Genomic DNA, 17,303 nt, shown 5'->3' with positions numbered 1-17,303 from the left:
CAACTGCGCCTTCCAGATGTCAGAGCGCCAAGGGGCCTATGGCTACCTGCTCTAACTGCCTTCACCTGCCGTTCACAGCTTGGGGAATGACTGAACAAGGCACCAGCAAGCTTGCTTCCCTTCCCCCTTCCCAGGCTGCCTTCCTTTCGATACCTGGTCCTGGACCAGCTCCAGGTGAGCCAGCTGCCCCTTAGCAAGTGCCCACTGTGTCAGCACTCAGCACTGGTTGTTTAATTTAATCCTCAAAACTGCCTTCCAAGGAGGGCATGACTATCCTGAGCAACGGTGAAGGAGACAGGTTCAGAGAGGCTCAGCCCTTGTCCAAGGTCACCCATGATACGGGTCTGGCTGACCCTGAAGCCTGCGTCAGGATGGCCCCTATCCACGCCGACAGCGGTGTGGTTTGTTGGCTGCTTGCTCTGCTCTGCGTAAGGAGAGGAGCTCTGGACAATCCAGGACAACTGGACGTGAGTCCTCAGCGCAGCTGCCTGTTCCATGGTCAATGTCATTATGTTTGCAGAACATTCTTCATCTACATGCTTTTGAGAATAAAAGAAAAATGCTGGTCATACGTAATTTTTACATTCCCTGAGTTTTCTGTTATAAATTAACAGCCTCCTTTTCCAGTTCAGCCAGTGTGTGTGTGTGTGTGTGTGTGTGTGTGTGTGTGTGTGTGTGTGTAAGAAACAGAGGGAAAGACAAACAGAAGGGAGAGCCTGGGCGGGGGGTAGAGGGAGAAAATGTGAAGAACATCAGCTTGGCAGTCGGGGCAGAATTGCCATTCTCCTACACAAAGCAGGCTCTGTCCTTCACGGTACAAAGAGTCAAGTTACAGAGCAGCCTGGCAGCCTCCATCTCACCTGCCTCAGGGCCAGGAATGTCGCCACCTGAGGCCCTGCTGATATTACTAAGGCAGCGAGCCGCCACGGCATCTGCTGTCTGAGATTTTTCTCCCAGAGCCATCTGATCCCTAATTAGAAGCGTGGCTGTGCACAGGAGGTTTTCCACAAATGCTGTGAGCAGTTTCGGATGGGAAGGGAGAGGCTAATGGAGGCACAGCACCCTCTCACTACCTGTCTCTTGCATCTGCACACGCACACCTAGGTCATCTCATTTGACCTGCAGCAACCCTCCCCGTGCTGTGGTGCCGTTATTAACCCATTTCACATATGAAGCAATCACGGGGCTCGCGGTCACAGACCAGCGAGTAGCTGTGGCAGGATTTGAATCCAGATACTGATTCTAGAGGATGTGCCCTTCACATCTATGTTCATCTTCCTTCAGTATCTCAGGAAGTGACTCCCAAAGCCAGGATACTCTGATTGGAAATCGTGTGTCCTGTCTCTACAGAGGCCATTTGCATGCTTTGGAAATTCCAGCATTTTATGGTAATATTCAGATGATCTTCCCCAGACCAACTCTGGCATCCAGATGGGTCAGGAATCCTCTGTCCAGCTCTGTATCCTCATACTTGATTCTAAAAAGGTGAAGAAGCCACCTCAGCTATGGGCCCAGTGGGATGTCATCTGCACCAGGGAGGAATAGGACGACGCACGATGGATAACTAAAGCAAAGGCAAATGTGCGGAAGCTGGTCATACCCAGCCTCAAGAGGAAGTCCTCACCAACATGCTCCACCACAGGCACTGCTCAGCCCCGTCTCTCCCTCGCCACCAACACGGACAGAAGCCCTGATGATGTCACACAAAGCTGGACATTCCTGTCCGACTGTCCCACCTCCCGTCACTTTCCTCATCGCCCCATCATGCTCCCTGTGGAGGTCCCAATTCTTCATGTTTTCATCCACCTGCAGCCGGACTCGCTCTCCCTCTGCTCTCCTCTCACGCCTCCCACTCCCGTCTTATTTTCTATCTCCCCACTCTGTTTCTCTTCCTCTTCCCATCACCCGAGGAAGGGAGGGGGAGAGACACAGGGAGAGAAAAATTGAAGTGAGAGAGACCCATGGATTGGTTGCCTCCTGCACTTGCCTTGCCCAGGGCCAGGGATCAAGTCTGCAACCGAGGTACATGCCCTTGACAGAAATTGAACCTGGGACCCTTCAGGCCATGGGCCGATACTCTATCCACTAAGCCAAACCAGCTAGGGCTCTCTTCCCATCTTGATGGTGTTTTCTGCCAGTTTATGCTTCGGGCTCAAAGGATTCCCTCCAAGTTTCTTGTCTTTGCCCAGTCTCTGAGCTAAGACCTAGGAAACCAAAATGGCTAATCGCCTTTCAGCCTTTTCCGAACAGTGCGGACTCCCTGGAAATGCAGCAGAGGGCACAGGCCTGCCTGCCCCACCTCGGTGCCCTGCCTGCCCCCTCGGTGCCCTGCCTGCCCCACCTCGGTGCCCTGCATGCCCCACCTCGGTGCCCTGCCTGCCCCACCTCGGTGCCAGAGAGGCCCAGCTGAGGCAGGGCACTTTTGGCCTTCAGTGGGGCAGCCTGAGGTGGGGGTAGGGGGGTGGGGCGAGAAGCGAGAGTGGTACACACACAAGTGCATCCACAGCACCACCTGGCCATTTTGGGTGCCCCTCAAGGGCCCTCCCCTGGCTGCTCCCACAGGGACCATCTGCGCCCCCCCTTCCCCCCACCCCCGGCCGCACAGACACACACATACCCCGGTTACCCCTTCATATGTCACGGCAGCCACAGCCAGCGAGGACCTACCGTTCCATCCTCCAGCAGGAGTCGCAGGACTTTGTCACCGGCTCTGTAGTCCTTTGCTATTTCAGCAGATTTCCAAACATCTTCAGGATCCGGAATCCAAACCCTGTTGTACTGACCAGCACAATGAGACAGGCTTAATTCCAGCACTTCGACAATAAGACACAGATCCCCTGGTGATTAGACTCGGAAGGTTGTTTCTGTTCCTTCAATAGGAACACTTGCACCTAATTTTTGCTTAGGAGGTAAGCTTTAGGTATCTGTCACGCATCAGGCCTGGCTGCTTCGTTTTCTAGACAACGGGATTCCCAAAGCCTCCTACATCCACCTGGAAAGCTGAAACCCTGGGAGTGACAAGAAGTCCCTGAGTGCCCTAAACAGAAGACCTGAGCGCTGCCTGCAAGCGTTGGAGCAGAGATTGGGTTCACTGCTGATGGACCATGGGGATCTGGGCCAGACACTTAACTTCTCGTGCCTCATTTTTCCACATCCATAAAATGGGAACAACAAGGCCTACCTCACAGATTTGCTGGGAGGTTAAATTAGACACTGTACTTGAAAGCACTTTGCAAAGTGCTATAGAGGTAATGTCACAGCAGCATGATCCCCATCTTACCACCCAGGCCAGCAGCCCAGGGTTCCCACTGTGGGAAATGCAAGTCCAGATGGAGCTGCCGAGCTCAGTTCCCAACAAGCCATCGGTACACCCGGTGCTGATGTGCAAGGCTTCAGGCAGAACCACACTGCTGTATACTGAACTGTGTCCTCCAAAATTCATGTTAAAGGCCGAATTTCCGATGTGACTGGAGACAGGGTCTTTCGGAGGTAATTAAGGTTAAATGAAGTCATAAGGCCCTGATCTTTAGGATCAGTGTCCTTATAAGAACAGACCCCAGCGAGCTCGCACACATACAACCTCTCTCCACCTGATGCGCTGCCGAAAGGCCATGTGAGGAAACAGTGAGAAGGCAGCTGTCTCCACCCGGGGGGGGGAGAAGTCCTCGCCAGACACCAACCCTGCCAACACCCTGCTATAGGACTTCCCAGCTTCCAGACTGTGAGAAATAAGTGTCTGTTGTTTAGCACCCAGGCTGTGGTATAGTCTTACATCAACCCAAGCCGATGAATACACACACTTAATAATTCACATATTAGGAAGAGGGTGGTCTCACACTCCAAAATTTACCAGTCATACCTGAATGTTGTTCGAGATAAAGACGAGGTGCCCAGTCTGTGTACTTGAGTGGATGAGTGTCGACCCAAGAACCAGCAGGTCATGGTTCGATTCCAGGTCAGATCATGGCCCGGGTTGCAAGCTCAATCCCCAGTAGGGGGCATGCAGGGGGCAGTCGATCAATGATTCTCTCTCATCATTGATGTTTCTCTCTCTCCCTTTCCCTCTCCCCCTTCCTCTTCCTCTCCCTCTCCCTCTTTCTTCCTGTCTCTGAAATCAATAACAATATATATATATATATTTTTTATTTTTATTTTTATTTTAAATCTTTATTGTTGAAAGTATTACCTATGTCCCCCTTGGTCCCCCATTGACCACTTTCAGCCTGCCTCTGCCCCTCTCCCCAGGCCTTCACCACCCTATTGTCTGTGTCCATGTGTCATGCATATATGCAAGCATATAAGTTCTTTGGTTGATCACTTCTCACCTACCCACCCTCCCCGCCTTCCTTCCGCATTCTCTTCTTTGCTTCTATGTTTCTGGATCTATTTTGTTCATTAGATTCCACATATGAGTGAGATCATGTGATACTTGTCTTCCTCTGACTGGCTTATTTCGCTTAGCATAATACTCTCTAGGTCCCTCTATGCTGTCTCAAAGGGTAAGAAATCCTTCTAATAACAATATATATATTTAGAAAAATAAACATAAGATGCTTACACTGCAGCTGCCATCCTAGAGTCCATAACTTGCTCCTCTCTCTCCTCCAGGCATGCTGTGTACATCATCCCCTTCCCCCTAGACCCCACATCTAAGTCTCCTGTAGTAGTCTGTAAATTCATTCCTCTGCCCATCCATTCATCCATTCATCCATTCATCCATTCAATAAACACTTAATAAACATCTATGATGCACAGTGCCGGGTTACCAAAAAGGAAAGGCATCTTCTCATAGTCACCATGGTCTTCCTACTAACCAGCCAATCACTGGCCTGTGCATATGTGCATATTTTCATCTCTCAGATCAAGTACCAGCAGTTTCTATCAGTAGGGCACCCCTCCAGGATACCCTAATGTAGGCCAACAGGGACAAGAACTGGAAAGCACCCCCATGAAGACATTAAGCAGCACCTAGGAAAGAAAGCTGTTGAATCTAAAGGCGCAGTAGCCCAGGATCCCAGATCTGGATGAAGCCCAAGAGGCCGGCAGTGTCTGACCCTCACTGCCCACAGAACACTGGCCTCCAAGTTTCCCAGGAACAGAGCTAAGATGAGCTCCACAGTTTTCATAATAGCCCCAAACTGGAAACAGGCTAAATGTCCATTAATATGAGAATACATTTTAAAAAGAGAAAGACATACAACTGTGGCATACTCACACAATGGAATCCTACTAACCAAAAAAAGTCAACTACTGATACAAGCAAGAACTTGAATGAATCTTTGAATCACTAGCTTTATACAAGCAAGTACATTCTGTATAGGTCCCTTTACATGAAGTGCTAGAACTGGTAAGACTAACATACAGTGAGGAAAATCCAAGCAGTATTGCCTCTAGGGGTAGATAGAGCCTGGGAGTGACTGGGAAGGTGCCTGAAGAAATGTTCTGGGGTGATGGCTACATTCTATGTCTTGATGGGGTTTGGGTTACACAGGTGCAAAGCACTTTCAAACTTCAGAGAACATAGATTTAAGATTTGTGCATTTCATTGTCTGGAAATTTTACACACAGAACAAATAGGAACTCTTAACAATATGCATACTAAAGTATTTAGGAGGACGGGTATTGACATATACAATTTACTCTAAAATGCTTCCATATAAGATGGGTTGAGGGCTGGATAGAAGGATAGAAAGATGGATAGATATGTGATACAACAAACAAGGTGAAATGTTCATGCTCAAATCTAGGTGGTGGGACAGATGCTCACTGTAGAGTTTTTTCAACTTTACGCTTAAAATTTTCATAACAAGATGTTGGAGGAAATAAAAAATAAGTGTAAAACACAGTTCAGGGTTTCAGTGCTAGACTTGGGTGAAGTTGGCTGAGGAGCATAGCTATTAATCTGCTAGTTAACATAAATTGCTTCACTTAATAAAAAATATATATTTAACCCTTTGCAGTCGCTTGCTTTTTTCTCAATTCCTTTATTCTACTCGGGATTTAATTTTTTAAATACCCCAGATTTTACAAAGCGCGGCAGTAGAATAAAAAACTGGAGTTTCTTTTTATACAAACTTATTTATTTGGATTTTTTTATATTTCAAATTATTGATACATTCAAAGAGTAATTTTAATCTCGACATCCGAGTGCAAATGGTTAAAATTGGTTGGATATCAATCATGACTCCTTAAGTTATTTGGGTTGCTTTAATTATTGACAGCTAGTTAAGAGCAGAAGCTTGCTGAAATGTCGCATGGGAGGGTAAGACCTGAGAGAGGGAGGGAGAGAGAGAGGAAGCATGACTTGGCAGGCAATGACACATCCTCAGATACACCCCTCCCCCTGCAAACAGGTGGACAGAAGCCTAATAAACACACACAGACACACACCTCTCAGACACAGACGCCCACACTCTATGCATCCTTGTTGCCACGGGCTACCATTTTCTACCTCAGGTCTGCTACTGAAAGTATTTCTTACTAACCTCATAAAGCTGAAATCATTAACAGAATATCCCAATTTATCACGAACTGGCCACGGTAGGATTTTAGAGCTGAAAGGGCCCATGAAGGTTGTCTACTCCAGGGGTTCTTCACACAGCCGCAGAAAGCTGACTTCAGTGAAACAGGGGAAAGAGGTGAAAATGGAGGTGTCCAGGCGGGAGCCCAGAGGGGGCTGCGGCTGAGGTCTGTCAAGTCCTCCACGGAAGCATGAGGTCTGAGAAGTAATGCTCAAATCCCTCAGCCAATCTAAGCCCTTTGTTTTCCTGATCCCTAAACTGGAGCCCAGAGAGGTCAGTAACCCACCAGATACCACACAGAGAGTCGCAAAGGTGCGGCCTTCAGGGGAGCCAGGGCCAGGACTCCTACTTGAACTACTCGTTAACTACACGAGTCTGGCCCTGAAAATAATTCTGATCTCTCCTGAGCATGTGGGGGTCTGCGGTGCGGACACATTCCAGGGACCAGGTGCAACCGCCTGCTGAGGGCGCACAGATTCTCCCAGCACTCGCGTTACATTTGTTTCATTGGTTTATTTCAGCTCAAAGTAGTGTTACATGGTAGGCACTGTTAGGACGTGTCTGCTTCTCTTCTGGTGTGAACACAGTGGCCTCCTTGGTCCCCTGAGTTCCCAGACCCCCCCACCCACTACTGGGCCCGGTGCCTCTACCGACAACGCTGCCAGTCATTTAGGCTGAAACCCAGCCTGGTAAGTAAACACACCAACGTTTACCCAGTTCCACATAAGTTACACCCATTCGGTCCCTCCCTTCTTCCTCTCATTCCTTTACCCACAAGGCAACACTTCAAAGTGGAGGAAGAGCTAACTTTACAGCATTTAGACAAACAAACGCAGTTCCTGCAAACAATGTGACTAGCTCTCATGTGATCTCCCCAGTGTGGTTCCTTTTCCTGGAGCAGGAGCCACCCGACTCAGGCCACCCTCTGGGGCAGGCCCATCTCCCACACCTTTCCTGGGAATCCTCCCCCAGGCCGGGAGATCGTGGTGTCCCCAAGCCATGGGAGGCGCGGGAATGAGGCAAAGGCACTGACTGACCCTTAGGAAGTGATATGTTCCCAGGAACGTGTCCAATCCGCATACCCCACATGCTCATGTGAGAGAGAGCAGCATCTTCTCTGGTTGCCCCCCCATTTGAGGGGGGTCTACTGGCATCTGCAGACCTCACAGGGATCATGGAATGTCACCCGTTTCCTCCCCAGCCGCCTTCTGGCCTGGAGGGGACTCTACACCTTCTGGGTCAGCCAGGCCGGAGTGGTAACACAGTGCTCCCTCTCTCCCTCCTCTTCCCTCGTTCCCGAGGGCCCTTCTTAGGCCTCCTCTCGTGTCTCCCAAAGTCCTTCCTGGTCTCTTCTCACAACACGGTACCACTGAGTCCTCCAGCCCAGCTCTCCCCATGGGTCTAGACCACAATTCCAATTGCCTTCTAGACATCAACCCCGAAATGTCCTCAGACACAAAGCCCAAGCTCAAGTGATCATTATGCCGATCTTAACCAACTTTCCTCCTTGGGTCACCCTCTTGTGAATCCGCCCTCTGTCCGCTTCCCACCCAAACCACCAGCAGTTCATAGAGCACCCTGAACACTTCGAGTCCTTCCACGCCCGAGCCTCCCTCCTCTCCCCATCACTGAGCAACTGCAGTTGAATCAGCTCAAAATCCCCTTCTCTGCGGCACGTTCCCCGGCACCCTCACCCCAGGCAGAGATGAATGCTTCTTCTTTAGAGCTCTCTCTACCCTTCCCAGGTTTCCGCCTCACTTCCATCTCCCCCACTGACATTTGAACTTAAAGAGCCTTGTCTTTTTGCCCTGGAACCCAATACAATGATTTGCCCCTAGCTAGCACTAGATGTTCAATGAACATCTTTGAACAAAAACTTGAATTTGCAGTAGTTCAGTTGCATCAATGAAAGACTAGGTGGTAGTTTAGTCTTTATGTCCCCCCCTCTTTTTTTTTTTTACACTTTTGAACCACCCATATACAATACAACAGATAAACCTAGTTTTCCAGAGCTGTTGGTGACATCTAGAAATCTAAAAGCTGCTTAGCAGAGCCAAAAGGAAAGTCATTCAACTGAATTTTGACCTGAGTTTAGCCACGGACCCCAGACTGCTAGTCAAGACACTTCAAAATAAAAGTGCTGCAGGGGGAAAAAAAAAAAAAGACACTTCACATCTGAATTTAAGCAACACTTCAATGAAGATGTCTGTGAGTTCCTCATGCACAAGTGAAAGAAACACACAGTTGAAGGATAATAGAATTTGGGAATCTGTGGCTATAACCAGTCATAGCCTGAGTTCTGATGAATGAGTGCGACTACTTTAAGGAAGGTCTTTAGAGTTCTGGTGCCTCATCTCCACTCATCACTTTCACCAACATCTCAGATGAAAAACAACATGTGTGCATCAAATATCAGATGAAATGTTATTAGCCAAGGAGGTCAGGACTGCTAAACAATCTGCAGAACACTAAACAACAAGTTGGAGAATTTAATAGGGATAAATGTAAAATCCAGTATACAGGTACCCCATATCAACAGTATTATAATAACATCAATAGTGAAAAACTTTTATTAGGCATTGTGTGTCAGGTATTTTGCTAAGGATTTTACACAGATGATTTAATCCTTACAATGACTGGTAAAACCGAAGTCCATCTTATGAATGTGGAAACCCGGGAGGTTAGGTAATTTGTACGACGTCACCCAGTTAGCAAGGGGCAGAACCAGACTCAACCTCAGCCACCAGCTACAGGAGCAGCTCTCCTTGAAACAAACGGAACAGGGACTTAAGGCTGGCCTGCACTGAGGGCAATCACAGGAGGTTGCACCCCCAGTCCCCTGGCACTCATGGCTCAGCAGACCAGCTCTAGAAAACAGTCCACTAAGATAAGATAGATATCAGGTATGGAAACTCACCCAGAGGAAGGTGGCCTTGATGCTGAGGGTCTGGAATGATGCTGTAAGAGAAAAGGCTGGTGGTACTGTCACTCTCCCCAACCTCTCAGCCCCGCCCACGTGGCATTCGCAGCAGCTGTCAAGCCTCTGGGCTTCCTTCCTTCTAAGTATCTCTTAGATCCTCCTGCGGCCACAGCCTCAGGTCCCCACCTCCTTTCTGAGGCTATCCCACGCCTGGTGCCTGTCTTATAGCTTCAGACCCCAGTCCTCCACCTCCCTCTCTTCAGCCTGTGACCATGCTCAGGCGTCCCCTTTCGCCCTCACAGTTCTACTGAAAGAGAAGCAATGCCAAGGACCTCCTAGTGGCCAAACCTAATGACGCTTCCTCGGCCTTCATCCTCCCTGACTTTTTGGCAGCTACAATACAACTGACTGCCCAGTCTTCAGTTACTGACACATGGACTTCCTCCTTGGTTTGAAAGGAAGAAGGCCATATATAAACACATATATTACATGTTTATGATCACACAGCATATATAATTTTTGTGCCCTCATTTTTTATGTGACACAAGCATTTTCCCCCATTTTGCTAAGAACTCTTCATTAGGTAGCACTTTAAATGGCTTCACACTACTCTATCCTGTGGGTCTTCTATAACCCACCAAATTCTACCCCTTTTGCTGGACATTGGGTTTGTTTCCATTTGTTATTAGAAGAAATGATGTGATAACGCGGCGTAAAGGGAGGCAGCTATGAAGTGGATGGACTTCCCACCAGTCCTCTGTGTGGGAGGAAGGTCAGATCTCTTAAAGAGGAGGAAGATGATAAGGTGGTAAAACCAAGGGGATGGTAGTGGGGGGCGTTAAGAATTTAGGCTTTGCCCTAACCGGTTTGGCTCAGTGGATAGCGCGTCGGCCTGCGGACTCAAGGGTCCCAGGTTCGATTCCGGTCAAGGGCATGTACCTTGATTGCAGGCACATCCCCAGTAGGTAGTGTGCAGGAGGCAGCTGATTGATGTTTCTCTCTCATCAATGTTTCTAGCTCTCTATCCCTCTCCCTTCCTCTCTGTAAAAAAAATCAATAAAATATATTTAAAAAAAAGAAAAGAATTTAGGCTTTTAATCCTGGCTCCATCACATCTATGGAACATTAGGCAACTTAACCTGGGTCCTTTGTAAGACTGGGATATTGGTTATTCAGATTAAGTGATAGAAGGCACATAAAGTTCTGAGGACGGTATCTGGCACATAAAAAGTACTCAGTGACCGAAATAAAAGTAACCATCATCAACATCTTCATTTTCATGCCCGTAGCTTTTTCTGAGAGCAGAAAAACTCCTTCACTCATGCATGCCCACATCACACACATACTGAGTGCCCAGTGCTCCATGTTCTCTAGAAACTCTTGGTCCACAGGGGAGACAGAGAGCTAATGAGCCGTTAACAGTCACATTAAAGGTGCCCGTTGGAGGGCAAAGATTTCTCAGAAGAGGCCCTGCTCAAATGGAATCTGGAAGGTGCAGGCAGGGGTGAGCAAAGGAGAGACAAACATTTCAAGCAGGGGGAGCCCAGGTGCCCAGGCAGAGGAATGCACTGAGAGGCAGCAAGAAGTCGGTGCAGCCAGCAAAACAACAAGAAAGCCCACTGCATGGGAGAACATATTTGTCAATGTTATCTCCAGTAAGGGTTTAATCTCCAACATTTATAGGGAACTCATACAACTTACCAAAAGATGATAAACAACCCAATCAAGAAATGGGCAACAGACCTAAATAGATACTTTTCGAAAGAGGACATAAGGAAGGCCAAGATATATATGAAAACATGATCAAAGTCACTAATCATCTGAGAGATGCAAATCAAAACAACAATGAGGTACCATCTCACACCTGTCAGAATGGCTATCATCAACAAATCAACAAATGACAAGTGCTGGAGAGGATGCGGAGAAAAAGGAACCCTCGTGCACTGCTGGTGGGAATGCAGACTGGTGCAGCCACTGTGGAGAACAGTATGGAGTTTCCTCAAAAAACTGAAAATGGAACTCCCATTTGACCCAGTGATTCCACTTCTAGGAATATATCCCAAGAAACTAGAAACACCAATCAGAAAAGGATATATGCACCCCTATGTTCATAGCAGCACAATTTACAATAGCTAAGATTTGGAAACAGCCTAAGTGCCCATCAGCAGATGAGTGGATTAGAAAACTATGGTACATCTACACAACGGAATACTATGCTGCTTTAAAAAAGAAGGATTTCTTACCATTTGCAGCAGCATGGATGGAACTGGAGAGCATTATGCTAAGCGAAATAAGCCAGTCAGTGAAAGAAAAGTACCATGTGATCTCACTCATTTATGGATAGTAAAGAACATTATAACCTGATAAACAAAAATATTGATACAGAGGCAGAGAAGCATCGAATAGACTGTCAAATTACAGCGGGAAGGCTGGGGAGCGGGAAGGGAGGTAAGAGATCAACCGAAGGACTTGTATCCATGCATATAAGCATAACCAATGGATGCAAGAACTGGGGGGTGAGGGCATGTATGGGAGTGGGGTGGGGGGCAATGGGGGGATATGGACACATGTAATACCTTAATCAATAAAAAAATTAAAAAGAAAAAGAAGTCAGTGCAGCATGTGCCAAGGCAGGAGCTGGTGGGCAGGGGGCTGGGAGGTGAGGCGGAGAGGCGGGACCTCATGGCCGGTTAGTGAGTCTGAAAGTGACGGAGCCTCTAGAGGCCTCCAGAAGAGAATGACCAGACTGGTTTTCCCAGCGTGGAACTGCTGGGTCAAATGCTCTGGGCATTTCTAAGGCATGTCGCCAAACTGCACTGGAAAAGAGATGGGCTGTTGTATACTTTCCCCGAAGCAACTGCGGCTCTCACCACTTCCTCCCAGGAGTCCCTGTTTCTCGGAACCTCTCTTCCTTGGTTCCGGACGCCGGCTCTCCTGTCTCCTCCTCCCTGCCCTGGCTCTAGCCCAGGCCCCTCCGCTTCCCCTCCCTCCCTGATCAGATGCATTTCCCAGGGCCCTGTCTTGGCCCTCTTCTCTCCCTTGGCGAGGCCCTCACTGCCTGGGCCTCAACTCCACCTCTGGGCACAAGACTCCTGGCCCATCCTCTGGAGTCTACACAAACCTGCAACTACCTGGAAGCCCCCACCACCTCAACCCTGGCAGGGATTTGCCTCACGACTTTCCTAAGAAACATCCCCACCTCCTGTTGTCCCTCGTTGTGTCAATGGTGCGCCCCCACTCTCAATCATCCAGACGCTCCCACACACACGCCAGTCCAGTCTCTCCTCTCACCTATCTCCACATGCTCTCCAGACTCTGCCTCATCCTCCATTTCCAATACTGCAGCCCTAAGTCAAGATGACCTGACAAATCAGCAATGTGACCCTGGCCTCTCTCCCATGGGCACAGAGTCCCACAGGCCATGCTGGCACACCCAACCTCCGAAAACACCGCCCTTGACCCTGTCCCCCCGCCCCCCTAAAACCTTCTCCAGAGTGTAAGGCCCGGCCTACCTCTGCCTGCCATGACCCTCCCCTTCTCGCTCTGTTGCCCAGCACGCTCCTCCCTGCCTTCTACGCCTCAGCAGGCTGGGTCACTTGTCATTTCTCATTTCTCACTGATCAGAAAACTCCTTGAGAGGCAGGACTATCACGTAAAAACACACACAACACTTTCTAACCTTCCCCAAGCATAAAGTTGTATATACAGAAAGTGCCCAATAAATATTTTATGGGAGAGAGTATGCCTGTCTTCAAGACGTATGCAGGAAGAGATTAGACGGAGGCCAGGCAGGTAACTGTGAAAAGGGGGTGCCTGGGGCAGCCAAGCGACATGGGGTCGGTGTGGCTGCCACACAGGGAGCCCTGAATGGACAGCCCACCCGCCACCCCACTGCAGGGCCACTATTAGCCGGGGTGCAGAAATGAGTTCCGGGTTGTTTTAAAACATTGTGTGGCTAAGATGGTGTGTGGGTTAAATGTGGCTAAGGGTCTCCAGTCACAAACATTTGATTTAGGCCAGTCCTGTGGGCTGACATTCTAGGACAATCGGCTAGATCTTTAGACTCAGGAGAGTAGATCAGGGGTGGGGTGGGAGGCACGGGGGGGGGGGGGGGAGCAAGGGAGAGGGTTTAGATTTCGTCTAAGAAAGAAATCTTTGATTTCACTTATATGTGGAATCTAAAGAACGATGTAAATGAACAAACAAAACAGAAACAGTCTCATGGATACAGACAACAGACCGATGGTTGCCAGAGAGGAGGGTGGTTGGGCGACGGGGTGAAAAGGTGAAGGGATTGAGAAGTACAGGTCGGTAGTTAGAGGATAGTCGTGGGGCTGTAAGGTACAGCATAGGAAATGTAGTCAATAATACTGTAATAACTATGTATGGTGCCAGGTGGGCACTGGAAATATTGGGGGAAACCCTTTGTAAAGTATATGAATGTCTAACCACGATGCTATACACCTGAAAGTAACACAAAGTATTATTGAATGTAAACTATAATGAAGGGTATGCTGCCCTGGCCGGGTAGCTCAGTTGGTTAGAGTGTCATCCCAATATGCCAAGGTTGTGGGTTCCATCCCTGGTCAGGGCACATACACGAATCAACCACTGAATGCATAAATAACCCCTCCCTCCTTCTCTACCTCCTTTCCTCCCTGTCTCTCTCTCTCTAAAGTCAGTAAATAAATTTTAAAAATGAAGTGTGTGCTGATCTGGAAAAGAAGAGTAAAGAATGTATGAGAATATATATTACCCTTTTCCTTCTCTGAAAATGTACACAATATACTTTGTAGGTTTTTTTAAAACATATTTTTATTAATTTCAGAGAGGAAGGGAGAGGGAGAGAGAGATGGAAACATCAATGATGAGAGAGAATCATTGATTGGCTGCTTCCTGCACACACCCCCACTGGGGATCGAGCCCGCAACCGTTTCATATGCCCTTGATCGGAATCGAACCCAGGAACCTTCAGTCCTCAGGCCAACACTCTATCCACTGAGCCAAACCAGCTAGGGCTACTTTGTAGTGTTTTTTTTTTCCTTGGGAGAGAGGAATAGGGTAGTGAGAGGAATATGGGAAAAGAAAAACTAAGTATATTTTTTAAAAAAGAAATCTTTAACGAGTAAGCTCTCTAAAGCCTAAACAGGCAGCTACACAAACGGGAGAGCATCCACCTCTGAAACTGACACCATGGGGGGCTGACTGCCCACCTGGAAGGAAGGCGGCAGCCTAGGGACACGTGTGCCCACTTGGACACAAGGTGGGCAGGGGCAGCCATCACGGTTCCTCTGGCTCTGGGATTCTCAGATTCTCTATCCATTCAAGCTCATCTCTAGAAAACTCTTCCATATCCGTTTTCCTACACTGTGCCTGGTCCGAGTTAGCATCTCATATATGGGTGGACAAACATAGGTTTACAGTTGTAATACAAATCAATAATACAATAATTAATAAATAATCTATCTATATAAAAGCCCAGCAACCAGATGGTGGAACGACCAGAATGACCGGAACGACCAGTGGCTATGATGCACACTGCGGCAGCTGACAAGCCTGATTCCCCCCCACCCCCCCGCCCCAGCCGGCCAGGCCCCCAATCGGCCCCCAACACCCTGATCAGGGGCGGGGCCAGCTGGCCAACTGCCCGCAGCCCCTCCTCCCCACCAGCCCAGCCTGAGGGGCCCGCATTGGGGCAGGCCGGCCGGACCCCACCTGTGCACGAATTCGTGCACTGGGCCTCTAGTCTAAGAATACACTCCGTGTTTCGTGTACTCACAACTGTAAACCTACATATATTTATGAGGCACTTGATGATAGGGAGTGGGAGGGATTGTTACTTAAAATGGGTTAACAGTTTTCTCTGTCCTCCAAAGTATCTTCCAAGAATGGTTTTGTTCAAGAACTTTTTTTTTTTTTACCTCCAGTAAATTGAAGACCAAAGAAGCACTGTTGGATATCTGATGGCTCATATTCTCATTGGTAAAACTAGCCTAGAACAGAGGCAATTCAAACACTGTCCATTTAGAACACATTAATGGAAACACGTGCATTCGTGGGGAAAAGGTCTGTTACTAATTAAACAAGGTAGAAGAAAAAGATTGCTTAGGCTATTGAAATATTTACTCACAACTATTGTTTCCATCTATAGCAAAAGTGTCTTTAAATATAAAGATGGGGCATGTGTCAGGAGAAATGAATGGGCTGTAGTCTCATCAATTTGAATCCTGGGGATGAGGGTATAGGAGGACCTGGCTTTATGGCGATTGAAGTGGATTTTTTTTTTTTTTCCCAAAAGGACCAACACTTTCACACTTTTTATCCCAATTATTAACCAAGGTCATCTTAGAAAGTTCTGGACACCGCGTGGGAATGCCGTCCTTCCCACCTAAAGTGTGGAGCCCTCGGCCCCCAGGGAAGATGAGGTTTCCGAGGAATGCTCTAGTGATTCCTGGGGTCAGGGGTGTATAGGGAAGGTGGTTTACAAACTGCAAGCACCACATCAGTGCTCGGTGAGGAGCCTGTGAGTGCACGTCGTCAGGAGCCCTGGGTTCCTGGAAGCCCCCAGCTCGTAGGGTGAGGCCTGGACCACCCGTCTAGGCAGCTGCAGCTCTGGCCTCAGATGAACTTAAACACACGCGCGGGCCTTCGGGAGACCCAGTAACTCTAGAAAGCAGCCCCAAAGCCGCGCCCCTACACTTCTGAGCCCAGAGGTTCAAGAGGCTCCCTCGAGGGCCGGGAACATGATGGATGCGATTATTCTCCCACGTCTGAGATTTCTGCGAGCTCGCGGGCAACAGATTCCCCCTGCGGCTCGGGAAGAGGGACGGAGCGACGCGGAGACGGGGCCTGACGCGCGACCCCTGGAAGCTCAGGCCCCCGTGACGCTCGGTCTCCTCGTCCCGGGGGACCCAGGCTTCAGGGGCGCCTTTCCCACGGACAGGGACCCGGGTCCTCGGGGGGCGAGGTTCCCCGCGCCCTCATTCCGGGCTCTCCGCGGCCGCTCCGGGCAGCGGGCGCGCCAGGTGCGCAGGAGCGGCCGGGCACCGGTACAGTCAGCACTAGCACCTGCCGCTTCCCGCCCGGCCCTCCGCCCCCTGCCTACCTGCGTGTACAGCGCGGCCACCGCCATGAGCGAAGGAGCCTGGGCAGCTCGAGGCCGCGACGGGGCGACGGGGCGACGGGGCGACGGGGCGACGCGCGGGACTGGGCCAGCGGCTCCGAGGCCCCGGGAGGTGGCCGTGCGGGGCGCCGCGTCAGCAGCGCTGGGCCGTCCTGCGGGAGAAGTTTCCTGCGGATCCACACACTTTCCCAGCTGCGGCCCGGGGAGGGAGGCGCGGATTGGTCCCTCCGGCCCGACTCCGCGCCGCGATTGGCCGGGGCGGGGGCGGGGCGGGGCGGCGCGCGACCCTCCTCCCGGGGAGCGTCCGCGGTGGAGTGGGTCCACCCGCGGGGCCGAGCGCCCCTCCGAGAACCAGGCGGAGCGCGAGGCGCTGTCCCGCCCGCAGGAAACAGGTGTGTCCGAGGCGGCCCCGGCCCCGGTCTCAGCTCCCTTAAGTCGCTGCGGGTTCACTGTCAAGAGCAGAAGGATAGGACCATTTCCATAGAAAACCCAAGAGAACCAACAAACTTGTGAGAGTTCAGCCAGGTGACCATATTCAAAATAAAATATTAAAAATGAGTAACTTTTCTTTATAACCACAATAACCATTTAGAAAATACGAAGAAAGGAAAATAAGATATTTATCATATCCACGAAAATACGAAGTGTCCAGAAATTACACTAACAAAAACGCACTTGGCCTTTGTGGAGAAAATGTTTAAATTTCCCTTCATGGGCATAAAAGAAGACCTCAGTAAGA

The 17,303-nt window shown here is 49.5% G+C and overlaps 1 protein-coding gene across 1 annotated transcript in view; it reads right to left on the bottom strand.

Annotated features, from left to right (window-relative positions):
• Positions 1-16,573, bottom strand: part of MYO5C (myosin VC) — a 94,057-nt gene extending 77,484 nt beyond the window's left edge. The window contains exons 1-4 of the mRNA XM_054715632.1: positions 16,547-16,573; positions 15,363-15,434; positions 10,788-10,845; positions 2,668-2,813 (exon numbers count right to left, since the gene is read on the bottom strand). Of these exons, the coding sequence (XP_054571607.1) occupies positions 2,668-2,813; positions 10,788-10,845; positions 15,363-15,434; positions 16,547-16,573 (303 nt within the window). The remainder of the gene's footprint in view (positions 1-2,667; positions 2,814-10,787; positions 10,846-15,362; positions 15,435-16,546) is intronic.
• Positions 16,574-17,303: the final 730 nt, after the last annotated feature.

Source organism: Eptesicus fuscus, chromosome 5, assembly GCF_027574615.1.
Source record: "Eptesicus fuscus isolate TK198812 chromosome 5, DD_ASM_mEF_20220401, whole genome shotgun sequence".
NCBI lineage: Eukaryota > Metazoa > Chordata > Mammalia > Chiroptera > Vespertilionidae > Eptesicus > Eptesicus fuscus.
Note: the sequence above shows the minus strand (reverse complement) of the source record. Positions and strands in the feature narration are given on the sequence as shown.